The sequence below is a fragment of the Spinacia oleracea genome, chromosome 4, assembly GCF_020520425.1.
Source record: "Spinacia oleracea cultivar Varoflay chromosome 4, BTI_SOV_V1, whole genome shotgun sequence".
NCBI classification, from domain to species: domain Eukaryota; kingdom Viridiplantae; phylum Streptophyta; class Magnoliopsida; order Caryophyllales; family Amaranthaceae; genus Spinacia; species Spinacia oleracea.
In genome coordinates, this window is record NC_079490.1 from 39788613 (window position 1) to 39803609 (window position 14997).

The 14997-nt window shown below is 37.9% G+C and overlaps 2 protein-coding genes across 2 annotated transcripts; one reads left to right on the forward strand and one right to left on the reverse strand.

The window, feature by feature from the left end:
- The first annotated feature begins 4107 nt into the window (after window positions 1–4107).
- LOC110789371 (uncharacterized) lies at window positions 4108–7115 on the forward strand. The gene is made up of 2 exons (XM_021994031.2): window positions 4108–4402; window positions 6894–7115. Exons 1-2 carry the CDS (start codon window positions 4259–4261, stop codon window positions 6957–6959), a joined length of 210 nt encoding a protein of 69 aa, XP_021849723.1. The 5' UTR covers window positions 4108–4258; the 3' UTR covers window positions 6960–7115.
- Window positions 7116–7469: 354 nt separating this feature from the next.
- Window positions 7470–14284, reverse strand: LOC110789372 (cell division control protein 48 homolog C). Its single transcript, XM_021994032.2, has 12 exons — window positions 14109–14284; window positions 12916–13757; window positions 11853–12514; window positions 11524–11676; window positions 11315–11431; window positions 11062–11166; window positions 10140–10202; window positions 9983–10047; window positions 9668–9869; window positions 9387–9524; window positions 9210–9302; window positions 7470–7820 (listed from the first exon to the last, which is right to left on the reverse strand). The coding sequence occupies exons 2-11, from the start codon at window positions 13727–13729 to the stop codon at window positions 9255–9257; spliced, it is 2367 nt and encodes a 788-aa protein (XP_021849724.1). The 5' UTR covers window positions 13730–13757; window positions 14109–14284; the 3' UTR covers window positions 7470–7820; window positions 9210–9254.
- Window positions 14285–14997: the final 713 nt, after the last annotated feature.

A 14997-nucleotide genomic window follows, 5' to 3' on the forward strand; every position in this document is an offset into this window, starting at 1 on the left:
ACCACCACCACCACAGCGAACCACCTTCGACCACCACCACCCCAACAATCACCTTCGACCACCACAACACCCTCCCCTGCTCTCTCCTCCTCCCGCGTCCCCTGCCTCCTTCTTTCTCCCTCCTCTTTCGCCCCACGCCACCACCACAACCACCGCACCACCATCACCACCTTATCCCTCCGATAACCACCAGCAACCGCGTCCACCCCAACCACCGCCCAGAACCACCCTTTCGTACTCGCTCTCCCTCACAACCCTCCCCTGCTTCCCCTTCATTTTCGCACTCCCTCCTCCTCTCGCCTGGACCACCACCGCAAACCACCGCCCTCACCGTCGCCTTCCGGCGCTGCGTCGCCCAGCCAGACGCCTCACCCCCCCCCCCCCTTCCCTCCTTCCTCCTCGTGCCCTCCTTGCTCCGCCTCCCCTGTTTCGCCCCCTCCCCTGTTCTTGACCCATTTCCCAGGGAACCGAAAACAAAAAAAAAAAAAAAAAAAAGAGAGAGAGAGAGAGAAAGTTAATCTCTAAATTTTGGAGCCTTGATTTGTTTTTCAAACCTAACTCTCCAAATTGGGCCACATTCCATTTGGGCCTTGGGTAAGACTAAATCTGAATTTTCAGATTTTTAATACTTATGGTTTAATAATTTTTACAAAATAAATATTTACTAATAAAAATTGTTCATTATTTTTTAGATTTTATTATCAATTTTATGAGAATAAAGATTCTGGTTTTATTTATCAAAACGGAATTTTTAATATTATTTACATGAAAATCAATTATAAAATATATATGTATTTCGATTGAAAATTCGATTAATAATAACATTTTCATTAAATTCGGAAAGTATAATTTTTTTTTTTAAATCCATTATTTATATTAAAACTCGTTATTTATAAAATTCATTACTTATAAAATTTATGATTTTATAAAATATTGATTTTAAATTATATTATCGATTTAACTAAAATAAGTTACTAAATGGATTTATCAAGGACAAAATTTAAATAAGATTTTCGTGTAAGTTAATTAAGGAAAATATATATATATATATATATATATATATATATATATATATATATATATATATATATATATATATATATATTTCGATTGAAATTTCAATTAATTATATTCTTCACTAAAATTGGCGTTTAAATTATATTTTCATTAAAACTATGAAAATATATATTTCTTTAACATTATCATTAGAAATTTTGGTTAATTATAAAGTTTCGAAATTATTAAGTTAAATTATTTATCAATTTGGTACTAATTCAATTATTTAATATTTTTAAAGAAATTGGACTCGGAGCTCAGGGCGAACGAACCAACGAAAACCCTTAGCAAATCGCGGAAGTGAGGTAACGGCTATTGCTAGTACCCGCAATCCCCTTATAAATGTATTATGAAATTATGACGTTATGATTGAATTTATGAATTAAATGTTTTGACATGTTTTATGGATGTGGGAATGAATTATGATTTGATTGAATTATTCGTTATAATATGATTTGATTGAGTTTTCTCATAAAATGATGTTCTTATGATGCCACGAATGAAATGATGTTTTATGGATCCCAGGATCCAAATGATGCTTTATGATCTACAAAGAGTTATGTTGTTTCAACTGAAATACAAACCAAGGCTTGGTAAAAATACATAAAACATGATAAATGAAAGTGAAAGACCTGGTTTGTCTGGCGGTATATAAACTACCATCTTCCTATCTACCGGTCATGCATGCACCACGGACACCTGTCCACCCATGGATCAAGAGCCCAGGCTCCCATGTTTTATGAGCCCAGGCTCAGGGCCCAGGCCCATGTTACGATGATGAGCCCAAGCTCAGGGCCCAGGCCCAGTGGAGAATTCCTTCACGGTTCGTACTTGCCGACAACTAGCATGTTAAATTGCAAAGTTTATGAATGAATTAAATATGATGTTTTGTTAAATGTTTTAACCCTTCTATTCTCCCTGTGTTATTAAATAAAATTAATTGAAATGAATTTACGCTGCTAGAATAGTTCGTTACTGAGTCTTCGGCTCACCGTTTTGTTTTCCGTTTTAGGTACTGCGGGGGATGATGGACACGAGTAGTGGCGAGGAGTTTCCTTTAATATTATCCACCTAGTTTATGTTTACGGATCTAATAGTTTTAATAGTTTTAATTAAAGACTTTTAGTAAGTTATGCACTTTTATTTTGATAATATAAAGGATTATATATATATATTTTGGAGTATTTAAAGGCTTATGGTTGATGGTTGCCTGGTAATTCCCGAAAAGGAAGTTACGGCAGGTAATGCCCTGACCAATTAGGTTAATTCCGCTGCTAATTATGTTTTAATTATTGAATTAGAGGTCGCGGCGTTACATTCACTCATTATCTTTTGTATTCTCACTAGGACTTCCAACAGATTGAAGGCACACCAATATGAGTAAGGGGCGTTTATTGTTGTTAAATTAGTCCCAATCTTTTGACATTAGTAAGCTATGGCTAGAATGGTAGACATTCAAAACCCTTCATATCTCCATCCCCTGTAATGGATACAACATTGTTAGTGGGTTTGAGAGGCTTACTGGGGCTATAAAGTATAAACCATAGAGAATGGAGCCACCACAGAATGTGAAACTCTTCTCTTAAACCATCCATGCTTTTGTTTCAGAAGCCCCCTGTTGCAACTAATGATGCTATTAAAGTAACTATCCATCTGCAACCATTCACGAATAGATATACAACATCTTGTTGTAAAATGGCAGCTTAAAAAGATATGGTCTGAAGTCATTGGGATAGTATACACCAAACCGAGCCAATCTATGTCTAGTGTTCTTTCTCCTAAACATCGCAAACCAACAAATGAAACTATGCTTAGGTAGATTAAACTTTCCCCATACCCATCTAGGCCAATCAAGCTTTACGTAATAAGTAGACAATCAGGTATACCCACTTGAAACAAAGTATCCCTTTTCAGCTCCTGCATTTCACACGTTCCAAAAATAACCATCTTTCACCATATTCTTCACATTACAAATCTGTTTCCACCCCCAGCTAGCAGACCTAGGTGCTACATACGCCATCAATCATGGTCTTTCAAGTACACTTGGTCGACCAAAGACTTTTATTCCTTGCAGCATGTCCCATGTATATTTTAGCAATGGAAGCTAAATTCCACGTGTGACAATTCCTTATCCCCAATCCTCCAAAAGATTTTGGTCAACAAAAAAACTCCCAAGTTATTGGAGCTACCTTTAAAGAAATAGTTTTTCCATCCCAAAGAAATTTCCTACATACACCAATAATGCCAACCAAAGCTTTTGTTGGCCCAATAGGTATGGAGATAGGACAAAGGTTGAGAAATGAGAGGACAAAATTGAGAAATAGAAGTAAAAAATAGAGATTGGTAAAGAGGAAAGAGAAATGGAATAACCTCATTGGGGTGAGGCCTACAAACGGAGAGATCCAACGTTTTCTGTTACAAAGTAGTGTCAGTAAAACATATCAAAATTATAAGATAGGAAAATATAAAAAGTTTTTATAAGGTAGTCATTCACAAAACGTCTAAACATTAAAGTAGTGTTTCACAAATTTCCTATTATTAATTATATTACTTGATTCGGAAAAATGAAAACTTTTTGAACATCTTAACGTTATTATTTCAATAAACAAAAGCTAACTGCTACAAACCCATGTTTGATAGTGGACCCTACCTGACACTGATCCAAATCCGATTCAAAAGATAGATATTGGACTCGACCTTAACCCGTGTCTGAGAGTAGGCCTGAATTCTAAATGACCCGAAAATTATCCGATCCGAACTTGATAATTTCCGAACCCAAAATTAAACCAGACCAGAACATAACTCGACCAAACCACTTGTAAGCAAAATGGGGAAAAAACCGACATCACCCGGCCCGAAACCAATACAACTTGAACCAGAATATCAAAGTGACCCGGTCCGACACTCCGACATAATCATGACCCAATAGGCCACGACCCTAGATGATCTAAGTTGACTGTTGACCCTATGACATGTTTGGACAGCTCTAATTTACCCGTCGCTACGCCAACCTCTTGTCAATACTAGGCTGCTGGAGACTTTTATTTGCACGACCATATCAAAGTAAATTTCTTTAACCGCGAATCGTCGTAGAAAACACGATAAACCAAGAAGAGAAGGGAGAGAAACTTGGAACCCCAGTTGCAGACTTGTGAGTTACTACGTACGAAGCAGAGACTTACAAACTTTAAGAGGAGAAAGAATGATGCGAGGAACTGGATCCGCCGGGTCGAAGCGGCAACAACCGTCGTGGACCACCACCATTTACCTACGCTTTCGTGCTGCCGAATTCGAGATTCTTTTCTTCCTCTTCTTTCTCGTTGCTTTTCTCTTCCTCAAAGATCTCGTAAGCAAACAACCTCCTCCACTTCCCCTCTTTTATTTTATTTAATCTTTTCTTAGATTATTATTTGTTTTCAGTTGCTAATTGTTGATTCTATGTTCAATTTCTGTTCGCTGATTATGAATTCTGATTGATTTTGTTTGACCTGTAATATCGTGGGGGAATTGCTGTAGGACTTTAGAATTGTCTACAGATGAACTAAAAATTGGGGATAATTTTGTGTTTTTCGTGTCGGAATTGCGGATTGATTTTTCATTATTGATAGAAAAAACCATTTTAACACTTCCTAATTTTGATTGATTTACTCCTGAATTAGAAAATTGGCAGTTCGCTCTCATTTATCTTAATGTTGAATTACCCCTGATTGCTCTTGAAATTGTGAATTCATCCATGAAAGTTGAATCACCACCTATTGCTCTTGGAATTGTGAATTTGGCAATGAATGTTGAAATACCACTGCGTGCTTATGAAACAGTGAATTCGGAAGTGTTTGTTTAGATTACAATTGATTGCTTGTGTGATTATGATTTGTGTATGCATCGGTGACTGTTGAATTACCATCGCTTGCTTGTGAGATCATGAATTTAGCAACGGATGTTGATCTACTACCTCCTTTATCACTGAGCGGTCATTTATTGTGATTTCATCAGTTGATCCCTAGTTAAATCATGAATTCATCAGTGTATGTTTGAAACCCGGATTGCTCATCAGTGGATGGGTGATTGGATTATGTTACGTATGCCAATAATCTCTCTTTGAGGAAAGGCTGTTGAAATGCTTAGCTCAGGTCTAAACATATTGCGCAAACAGGTTTTACAGGATCAATTAAAGGAGTCCGAGTAACACAATCTCTTAGGTAAGTAATAATTGGGTTTAGTTGATATTATCTTTGGAAAAGCATCTACTGTAATACAGCATTAGTAGCACGGGGGGTCAGTGAAATAATGGAAAATCGTTAATTGTGAGGATCGGGACGATGTGACTATTAGTTCCGACAGAGGAGTTAGCTGCTTGACAAAACTGATGTTTAAGAAAGAGCTGCAATAGAATATAGATTCTTTACTTGTTTCTTTAAGTACTCTAAGCATTATTGTAAAAAAATCTGTAACAATGCTTCTATGTCCTTCATTGAGTAAAGTATTCTCCTTTGACCAGTTTTCAGATGAAATGTACTACATTCAAGTGACTTTTTGATCTATGCAGACAGTAAGTAAAGTTTAAAAAAAAATATTGATGTTACCTTATTTAGATTATTACTTTAAAAAAAACCTTTTTGGATGACCTTGCTGTACTGGAAGGAACCCATCATCCTTCATTTTCTGAACTAGTTTGCAGATGAAATATACCACAGTCAAGTGGCTTCTTGACTTATGCAGACAGTAAGTCAAGCGAAATGTTAATGATGTCATTTTAGTGACTTTTTGACCTAGCATCCACCATCCTTAAATATTTATCATGCATTCATGCATTACCAACTTAGCTTGTAAAAATGGGTTTTTTTTGTTGGGAGTGGGGTACCAAATTTCCATGTTATAAGTGGGATAGCAATGAATGAACATGCCATTGATTTCTGTACTAGTCACGAGCCTCACAAACAGCTATAAATGCCTTGGAATTGACAGACTGATCAATTTCTATTTTCTAGCTAGTGGTTTGTGTTACTTTACTGGACTGACCGACCTACTTTGTTCCTCGATAATGAATGTTGTATAACAGAAATTCTTAAATGTTAGATTTTTGTGCAAGCTAAAACCAGACATAAGGAAATAGCATATGTGGTTCCGTCCTTGTTTACATCCTCAAAGTCGTTTGTGTTATAGTTTTCTTTTCTTGTAATTGAGCTGCCTGAGCTGGTTTGTGCTTCTTGAATGATTAGATATCAGCATGCATCTGTATGTTTTCCTCCAGGATAATGTGTATTGGCGTTCATGGTGATTTGGTTATCATACATGATACATGTGAATCGCCCTCAGTTGTCATGGGAATCATTGTTTAACATTTGATATTTTACTAGGGAGGCCATCTGATGGGTAAAACGAAGTCATACTTGGTATTAAGTTAGAACTTAGAAGTACTTGTATTACTCTAGGCTGAAACCTCCATCTTCAAATAAATTACACTTGACTTTTGGGAGACACTCCTGTTTGAGTTTTGACCATAAACTTGTCAAAATACCACGCTGATACCTTCAAGGGTGTTATGTAAGCTTGCCAATTGTTAGCTTTTATTATGATATAATGACAAGACATTAATTATCAACGTTGGACCACAAATGTTAAATGTTATCTAGTACGAGTATTCATGAACTGGTATATTGTTGTTAACCAAGGAGGGGCTTTTCTGAAGGAGGTTTATTATCGAAGTTGGTGTTTTTGGTCATCACCTTAATAATTTGATAGATTATGGACTTTATGGTAGATGCTCGGTGACATTGGTGTTTCGCAAGTTTATTATCGGTGTTTATATGTCTTATGGTGTTTTTTGTCTATTGCAGATATCAAGACCCGAGTATAATCAGATTCTGGTGAAGAAGCCTCAACATGACTTCTGGCCGTTTTAGGAGATAACTGACTATGATGTCGTAAATTTTGTTTGATATTTTTTCATTTTGTACAATACTTTCATCTTAATTGAAGCTGATCAAGAATGTAAATCTATGTATGGAAAGAGACTTTCTGAGGATGATTGTCTGATATAGAGTATCTTGTTTGCTGTCCGAATTGTCCGATGATAACAATCATCTTAATTTTCTAATTTTTAATTAGACCTGCTTAACTAGTTATGTTATTTGGGCCAAAATGAAGATATGTTGGTTACTTCTGAACCCAAACCTTAGGTTCAACTATGAAAGTTTTACTTGCACATCTTTAATCACCAAAGGCAGAAGCTAAGGCACAGTTAGTTTCGAACAAAGGTTCAAAAGAAGGTTTTTATTTTTGTCACAGTAGTTGTTCTTCCATCGGCGAGGCCTTGATGTTCCTAACTAGAGTAACCAAAAAGAAACTTTATCAACTAAACAGATAGCTTGGACGAAGTTCGGTAAAATGTTTCGAAAACTATGTACGGTAAATGATGCAATATATGTTGATTCCATAAACAATAGGAGGCTGTTGTATAAAAAGAAGTTGCTACAAAATTTATGTTGCCTTGCATCTCAACATAAAACAAGATACTTCGTATATCTAAGGCTCGTTAACCCTGGGATTTGCCTAGAATCGCCAACCGGCCCTCATGAAAAAGAGTAAAAACCCTTATAAAAAAATAAAAAATAAATAGCTCTCTCTAAACTATTGTATTCGAAATGTAAGATGGTCCAGGAGCTGGTGCTGAATTGTTGTTGATAAAGGCTTCTCCAAATCCCCAACATGAAGTTCTAACATAAGCACGCCTTTTGATTATAGGCTCGTCATTCGTCATCTCCCTGCAATGAGAAAATCAATGACAATTATAGTACCATATCATACGTCCATACCAACATAAAGGGGGCATTTGGTTCACACGGGGTATAGGGAATGGAATCAAGAAAGGGTTTGGAAAGGAATAGAAAGGAAATCCCTACATTATCACAAGTTGTTTGGTTTACAAAAATCAAAAGGAAACCCATTCTTCCTACCACCCCTTCCCTCAATCTACAACCAGCAATGACTTCAGCTCCTGCCGCCACCCCACTCGACCACCTCCCCAACCACCACTTAAGCAGTCTCTCTCCTCGAAAATAGGCCATGAATCACGATATGATTGAGTGCCCTTTTTGTTTGAGTCTTGTTACCTACTGCGTGGAATTCATCGTTTGGGAAAACACCCAACAATCATCCTACAACTATGGATCTAGTTCTCCGAGTAACACAATCACGATCGAGTAACACAATCGTCCCATTTTTTCTTCATTTTTGTTTCTCTTTTCTCTCTTCTATATTTCATCTCTCTTTTAGATCTAGTTTTCCGGCGAGATTAGGGTTTGTTTTGGGTAGTTGGGGTCAATTTCGGGGGTTGGATGCTTGTTTTTTGTGCTGGGTAAGATGATTTCGGTGGTATTAGGGTTGTTTTGGTTGTGGTATGGTGGTTTCGGTGGCTTTAGAGGTTGTACGGTGGCTGTAGAGTGGTGTTTGGTGGTGGTTCGGTGATTGTAAGGAGGTTCAGTCAGTTTAGGGGGTTTTGCTGGTTTTGCTGGGGCAGCGAAAGTGGTTGTGGCCTTGGACAGGTGGTAGCGTGGTGGTCAAAGATGGTCAAAGTGGTAGTTAAGTTGGTTGGGTGAAGAGGAGTTTGGGGGGGTTAGGGTGATTCCTTGGGGGGGGTGTGGGGAATCATGGTAGAGGGATGTTGGGGAATCAAGTGGGCAAAGGGAATGATTGAATTGGTCTAACAAACAACAAGAAAGGGAATGAAGGTAATTGATTACCTTTCCCCTTCCTGAATACCCCAACCAAACGCCCCCTAAGTATATAACCATTCCCAACAATATTGCAGCATACAGATCAGTCATCACCCTTTATGATGCAGTTAAATGCGGTACAAACCGTAAAATTTAACAAAAACCACCTTACATGATAAAAACAATTACGGACTAGTATACTAGTAGTACCGTACTCAAGTTTAAGTCATAAGTTCATAACTGAAGAGGGATCAGTTGATCAAAACCAGCAGTTACAAAATCACGAAAGCGTAAACATCAAAATCAAGGAAAGAAAACATGGGAACGTATGGGAATACATACGCAGAATAAGTCTTGGCTTAATTTGCAGTTAAGAGATATCACAAACAAACACAATGCTTTAACGAGTAAAATTCAATGAAGGCAAGTACACTATACCTCCACGAGTGTGTAGTACTTTCATGAGTTTCATCTGCATACTTCTTAGGTTGGCTTAAAACTGCGCGACAGACTATCATAGAATTCTCGTTGCTGAACCAAAATAGAAAATAGAGAATGCAACATATGTTAAGGAACCCCGAAGAAAAAAGGAAAAAAAAAACACAATATTTATACCTTTTTGTTAACAGAAGGAGACATTCCCACCAATGCTTTTTCGAAATGACTTGTGTTAATAATCCACAGAATGGCACCTGAACCCTTCTGCTTCGATAATTGCATCTCCTGATGAGACACCCTACTGGCTCTGCGCATCTAGCAGAACAGAAAAAACATACTTTAGTTTAACCTAATCCAGAACAACTACGATATTCCAATGATCTTCCACAAGAAATCTCCCGAGTCCAGAGCCATGAAAGAAAGACAATAAAGGAAGGAAAGGGAATATATGAACAAACCAGGCAGGCAACATCAGCACCACTAAAATTATCACAAGCCGTCCTCTCTGCAATCTCGATCAAATCCACATTGGTATCTATTGGTCTCTTCCTAGCAAGGGCTCTCAATATTAAGCCACGTTCCTGAGGACTAGGCAGAGGGATGTATAATAGTTCCTCGAATCTTCCAGGCCTCAATAAAGCACGATCTATCAACTCAGGTCTAAAAAAAATTCCAGAAAAGACTGTCATAACTCATATAGGGGGATTTAGACTAAAACTTAGGGGACATTATGATCAATGATTCAAAGAAAATACTAAGTAATAAACATATACCGATTTGTAGCACCAATGATGTACACCCCCCGTCTTTCCTCCGCACCGTCTAGCTCAATAAGAAGCTGCAATGACAGCTTATGACTTTTAACATCAACGAGTGTAAATTACATGTAAAAGATAAACAAATTTGTACAATGTTATAATTGAATATGACCTGCTTAAGAACCCTATCAGTAACCCCACTAGATTCTCCACGATTTGCAGTCAAAGCATCCACCTGTCACGGAATTCAACATCTTCGAAGTGTAAGTCTCACATAATTTGATCGGTTTCATCAATTAATTTCTTGTAAATTGGAAAAATACACCCAAAGAGTAATGTAGAGATATGCAAGTAGAATGGACGTGTAAAAAGCAACCATCATCGCATCATTGAGGTGGCGAGAGCTTAAAGATTTCAAGTTCAATTTTCAAATAAATTTGGGGTGAGTTTGCTTTACTGACTGTATATTAAACTCATACAAAACCAATCCCGGTTATTTGGCGTGAACCGACCAGATACCCTATGAAGTTTTGTATGTAGAGAAACTTGCACTTGACAATTCGAGGGAGCTGTGTACGTAGGATACACTTACAGTAAGGAGAGAGAGAAAATTATATGACCTGATGACAATAAATGAACAATACATAGGAAGAACACACATACACAGAAAGATATGCTACAACCACCTAGACGTTCATAAACTCAGTGCGTCAGTGCCTCTCAGGAGGCAGTGTTTTAGGGCAGACAGGGAGAGCCAATACGCTCACAAACATACCCTTGGAAATAGAAAGAGACTAAGGCCCTATTCTTTTTCGTTGAATTTCAAGACTTTTCAGTTCAGTTCGGCAAAATTCAGCTCAAAAGAACAGAGCCTAAACCCTTTGACCACTATAGAAAAGTCCTAATTCACCATTATGAGCCTATAACACAGTTAACACTGCAACTAAACCATTATAATACAAGGCTAAACGTTTGAGAAAAAGTGTAGCTCTTAGCTTTCTGAAAACTTAAAGTCGACAAAGAAAATCAATAATGAGACACAAACAGGCGACCTTGGCAACAATATTTATACGTACAAGCAAAAATATACATACCTCATCAAAGAAGAGAATACATGGAGAACATGTCCTAGCACGGCTAAAGATTTTGCGAACAGCCAATTCACTTTCACCAACATATTTGTCCATAAGTTCAGGACCCTTAAAGGGTGAATAATGTTAGCAAAGATAAACAGTCAGTACCTCATCAATATGCACAATATACAGCAAGAAGAATATACCTTAGAACCCGAGAAAGCAAAGATCGCAAAAGACAAGAGGGGGAAAGTAAACAGAGGGGGGGCCAAACCTTGATATATATGAAACTGGCTCCAGCCTCATTAGCAACAGCCTTGGCAATCAGCGTTTTACCACAACCAGGGGGGCCATAAAGCAAAAAACCAGCAGGTAAATCCTCTCTAAACGCCTGAAAATAAATTCCGTGAAGGTTAACTTATGAACTATAATCAACTAAGTTTGAGAACATACACTTGGAAAAAATGACTTATGATCAATTACCCCATATTCTTCAGGATACTTTATAGGATTAATTATACAGCTCTGGAACTCCTCCCTTAAGGTACCAAGGCCTCCAACATCTTCCCATTTAACATTAGGAACTGTAGAGAAACCTTCCCTTTTCAAAGACGGTTGAACGCGTTTAACTGCAACCTAAAGAAATCCAAAGTGCAGGAGGACAACAAGATCAAAATACTTGCAAAAAAATACATGTACTCATAAACTATAAGTGTACATGACTGTAGAATGGCAAAACCTTCCAATGGAACAAAACGTTGTAACACTTTGAAGTACACTTACAGCATTAGTCAAGGGTGGCAATGTATTACCTCAAAATCTGCCATTGTGGGGTAGAGTGTTTCCACTTCTCCATGCATAAAATGTAAATTCTTCCACCAATTGTCATCATGGTGCTCAAGCGCACGCTCCTTATTGTCCCCAGCCTTCTTTAAGTTTATCATTGTCTGCATAGCATGTAAAGAAGCTTTCCTAACATATTCTTCCAAGTCAGCCCCTACAAACCCTTGTGTATCCCTAGCCATCTTTTTAAGGTCCAAACCCTCTTGAACACCAAGATCATGTGTCAGCACCGAAAGTATCTCAAACCTTGCATTTTCATCTGGAACTCCTAGTTCAATCTCCCAGCTAAATCTTCCAGGTCGCCTTAATGCAGGGTCGAGAGAGTTTGGGCGGTTGGTTGCTCCAATAACAAGAACATGGCTTTGCCTCCTCTCAGGAACTGAAATCTCCGGAACTGCCGGAGATAAAGATGGTCTACTCTCACAATTGGAACTCTTTGGATCAGCTACAAGTGCAAGCCCATAGATATTATCCATGCATTTCAATAGTTGAGTGACAATTCTCCCTTCCATCCCTTTCTGCAAGTTTTCTCTTTTTTCCGCAATGGCATCAATCTCATCAATGAATATAATTGAAGGAGAAGTCCTGCGAGCTTTCAAGAATAGATCACGGATGTTTTCTTCTGATTGACCTTCAATATACATTGCAAGAAACCACAACGTCAAGCAATGAGAAAGTAAAACTTACATATATGAAATAGATATTAGTTACAAACTTACAACAATAAGCAATGCTAAAAAGGTTTTCATGAAGGCATGAAACCCTAGATTATAATCTTAGGTACACACCGACACCATAAGCAATTTCAAATAGCTTAACAGAAACCCTTATTACCCAAAACCTATTTGAAAAAGAAAGATCAGTAGAGAATTGTACTGTTCTCTTATGTTTATCCACTTTATGTTTATCCCAAACAAGATACAATAATTTTCCTTCATCCTTTGCATCCACATTAGGCTCTCAGAAAGGCTGCAAAAGACTAAAAACAAAAGTGTATAAACTGGAATACAAACAAGTTTTTAGTTGACATACCCGAAACACCAGATACTATCTCAGGCGCTGCAATCTGATATAAAGGAACATTGGCCTCATTAGCTATAGCTTGAGCCAACATGGTCTTTCCACACCCAGGAGGTCCATGCAGTAATATTCCTGTTGGTGGCCCTGCATGTAACTGACTTAGTCGGTTGAGGAGTTCAGGATAACGAAGTGGGATAAGCACATTGTATTTCAATTCCTCCAATACATCATGCATACCACCAAAATCCTTAAACATAGGCTGCCCTTGCACCTTATCTCTTCCATGCTCTAAATCCAAATCCTTTCTTCCTGTTCCTCCATCTATTCTCTCATGCATTACAATATCCTCCATTGCATCATTTTCTTCTTCCTTTTCTAATAATTCCACATTTGTTATCTCTTTTTTCTTTTTCATACTCTCTTCTGTCTTATCAGATTCAAATCCACCATGGCAATAGGTTTCCCTCAGCGTCGATTTCATAAAGTCAAACTTTGGATTTGAAACTTGCCCGTCTGTTGGTGCCGACATTGAATTTGACTCGAAAGATGAAGATGATGACGATGAAGTTGACGTTGATTGTCGAACATTAACATCTCTGCGCCCACTATCTTTATTTTGCTTCCAGTTTAATTCAGAAAGAGCCTCTTGAACATTTTTAGTGAGAATTGCAGCACTCAATCTTTTGTACTCCGAATACCTCGAACACAAATCTTTCACAACATCCTCCACACTCTCATAACGGTTACAACTCCCTAAACGACGTAAAAGCATAGAATGATTCCAATAACTACTACGAGCAACGTGGGAACTCCGTCTCTTTCTCATTGTGTTATCAATTCAAATCAGCAAATTCCTATACCGCAAATTAAAAGCCAAAGTTTGAAACCTTATTATGATATTACAATTCACAATTTGATTTTAAAGTTATGATATCACAATTCACAAAGTTGTATAAATTGATTGCAGTCAACAACATAACTATAGAAAACATAATTTTTTTAGTTTGAAACCTAAATTTGTGCTGCCCATACATATATACAATGTAATTTTAACCGTTCTTATGGGAAAAATCATAAATTGAATAGATAATTGTGGCTTGAGTATGAAGCTAAACCACACCAAATTCCAAACTTAAACAGTCAAGCTCCTTCAAGAAGAAAAAAAAAATCGGTGAAAAGCGGAAAATAGCAGAATAGAATGAAACCTGCACAGTGAGAGAGAGAGCGCAACACAGAAGACCGGCGGGCAACGGACGAAAACGTAGGAGGGGTGCAGCCGTGCAGGGGTCGAGGAATAGGAGAGGGAATGGGGCAAGATGAACTTTTTGTGTAATCCCTCCGGAATAAACATTTGTCGTTAACACTTAACTCGGTAGGGAGTACCGCGGGTTCGATCCCCCGCAAGGACCGGAATAATAATTGGAGTGAACCGAAACCTATTCATTCAGAACTCGCCCGAATTTGTATTAGCTCTAAGGATGAAAGAGTGATAATACCTAAAAAAACAACTCGCGGATTGATTTGTCAAAGTTGTTTCGTATTATTCTATTTAGTCTCTCCGTCTCCTTAAAAGATTGCTCAAAAAGCAAAATTTACTTTATTAATTTTTTGGTTTAAAAAGTGCATATGGGTTGGTAAGGTAGGCCCCTGATGAGAGAGATAGAAAGAACAGACATTTCATGAAATACCTTCGAGTTTTGTCATAATTCACCAAACGCCCATCAAGTTTCAATAATTCATAAAATACATCTCACAAATGACTTAATATCCCAAATATCCCTTCATGGCGTCATCAACTCTAATTCACTCAATTAACATCTAATTAACCCACCTATTAACCCATTTTTTTTCCTTTTTCATTTTAAGTTTTCTTTCCCCTCCCCCCATACCTTTTTCCCTGACCTTTCCTCCGCTGTTCACCGCCACACCCTCGCCGTCCACCGCCACACCCTTTGCCGCCACCTCGACGCCCTTTCTCCTCCTTCCTTCCCCTAAATCATCACCAATATCCTTTCTCTCCCCCCTTCCTTCTACCCTGAGTTTAATGGGGTGAGTGATCAGAGAGATATGAAAAGGAGCTAGCAGGGTTGACGG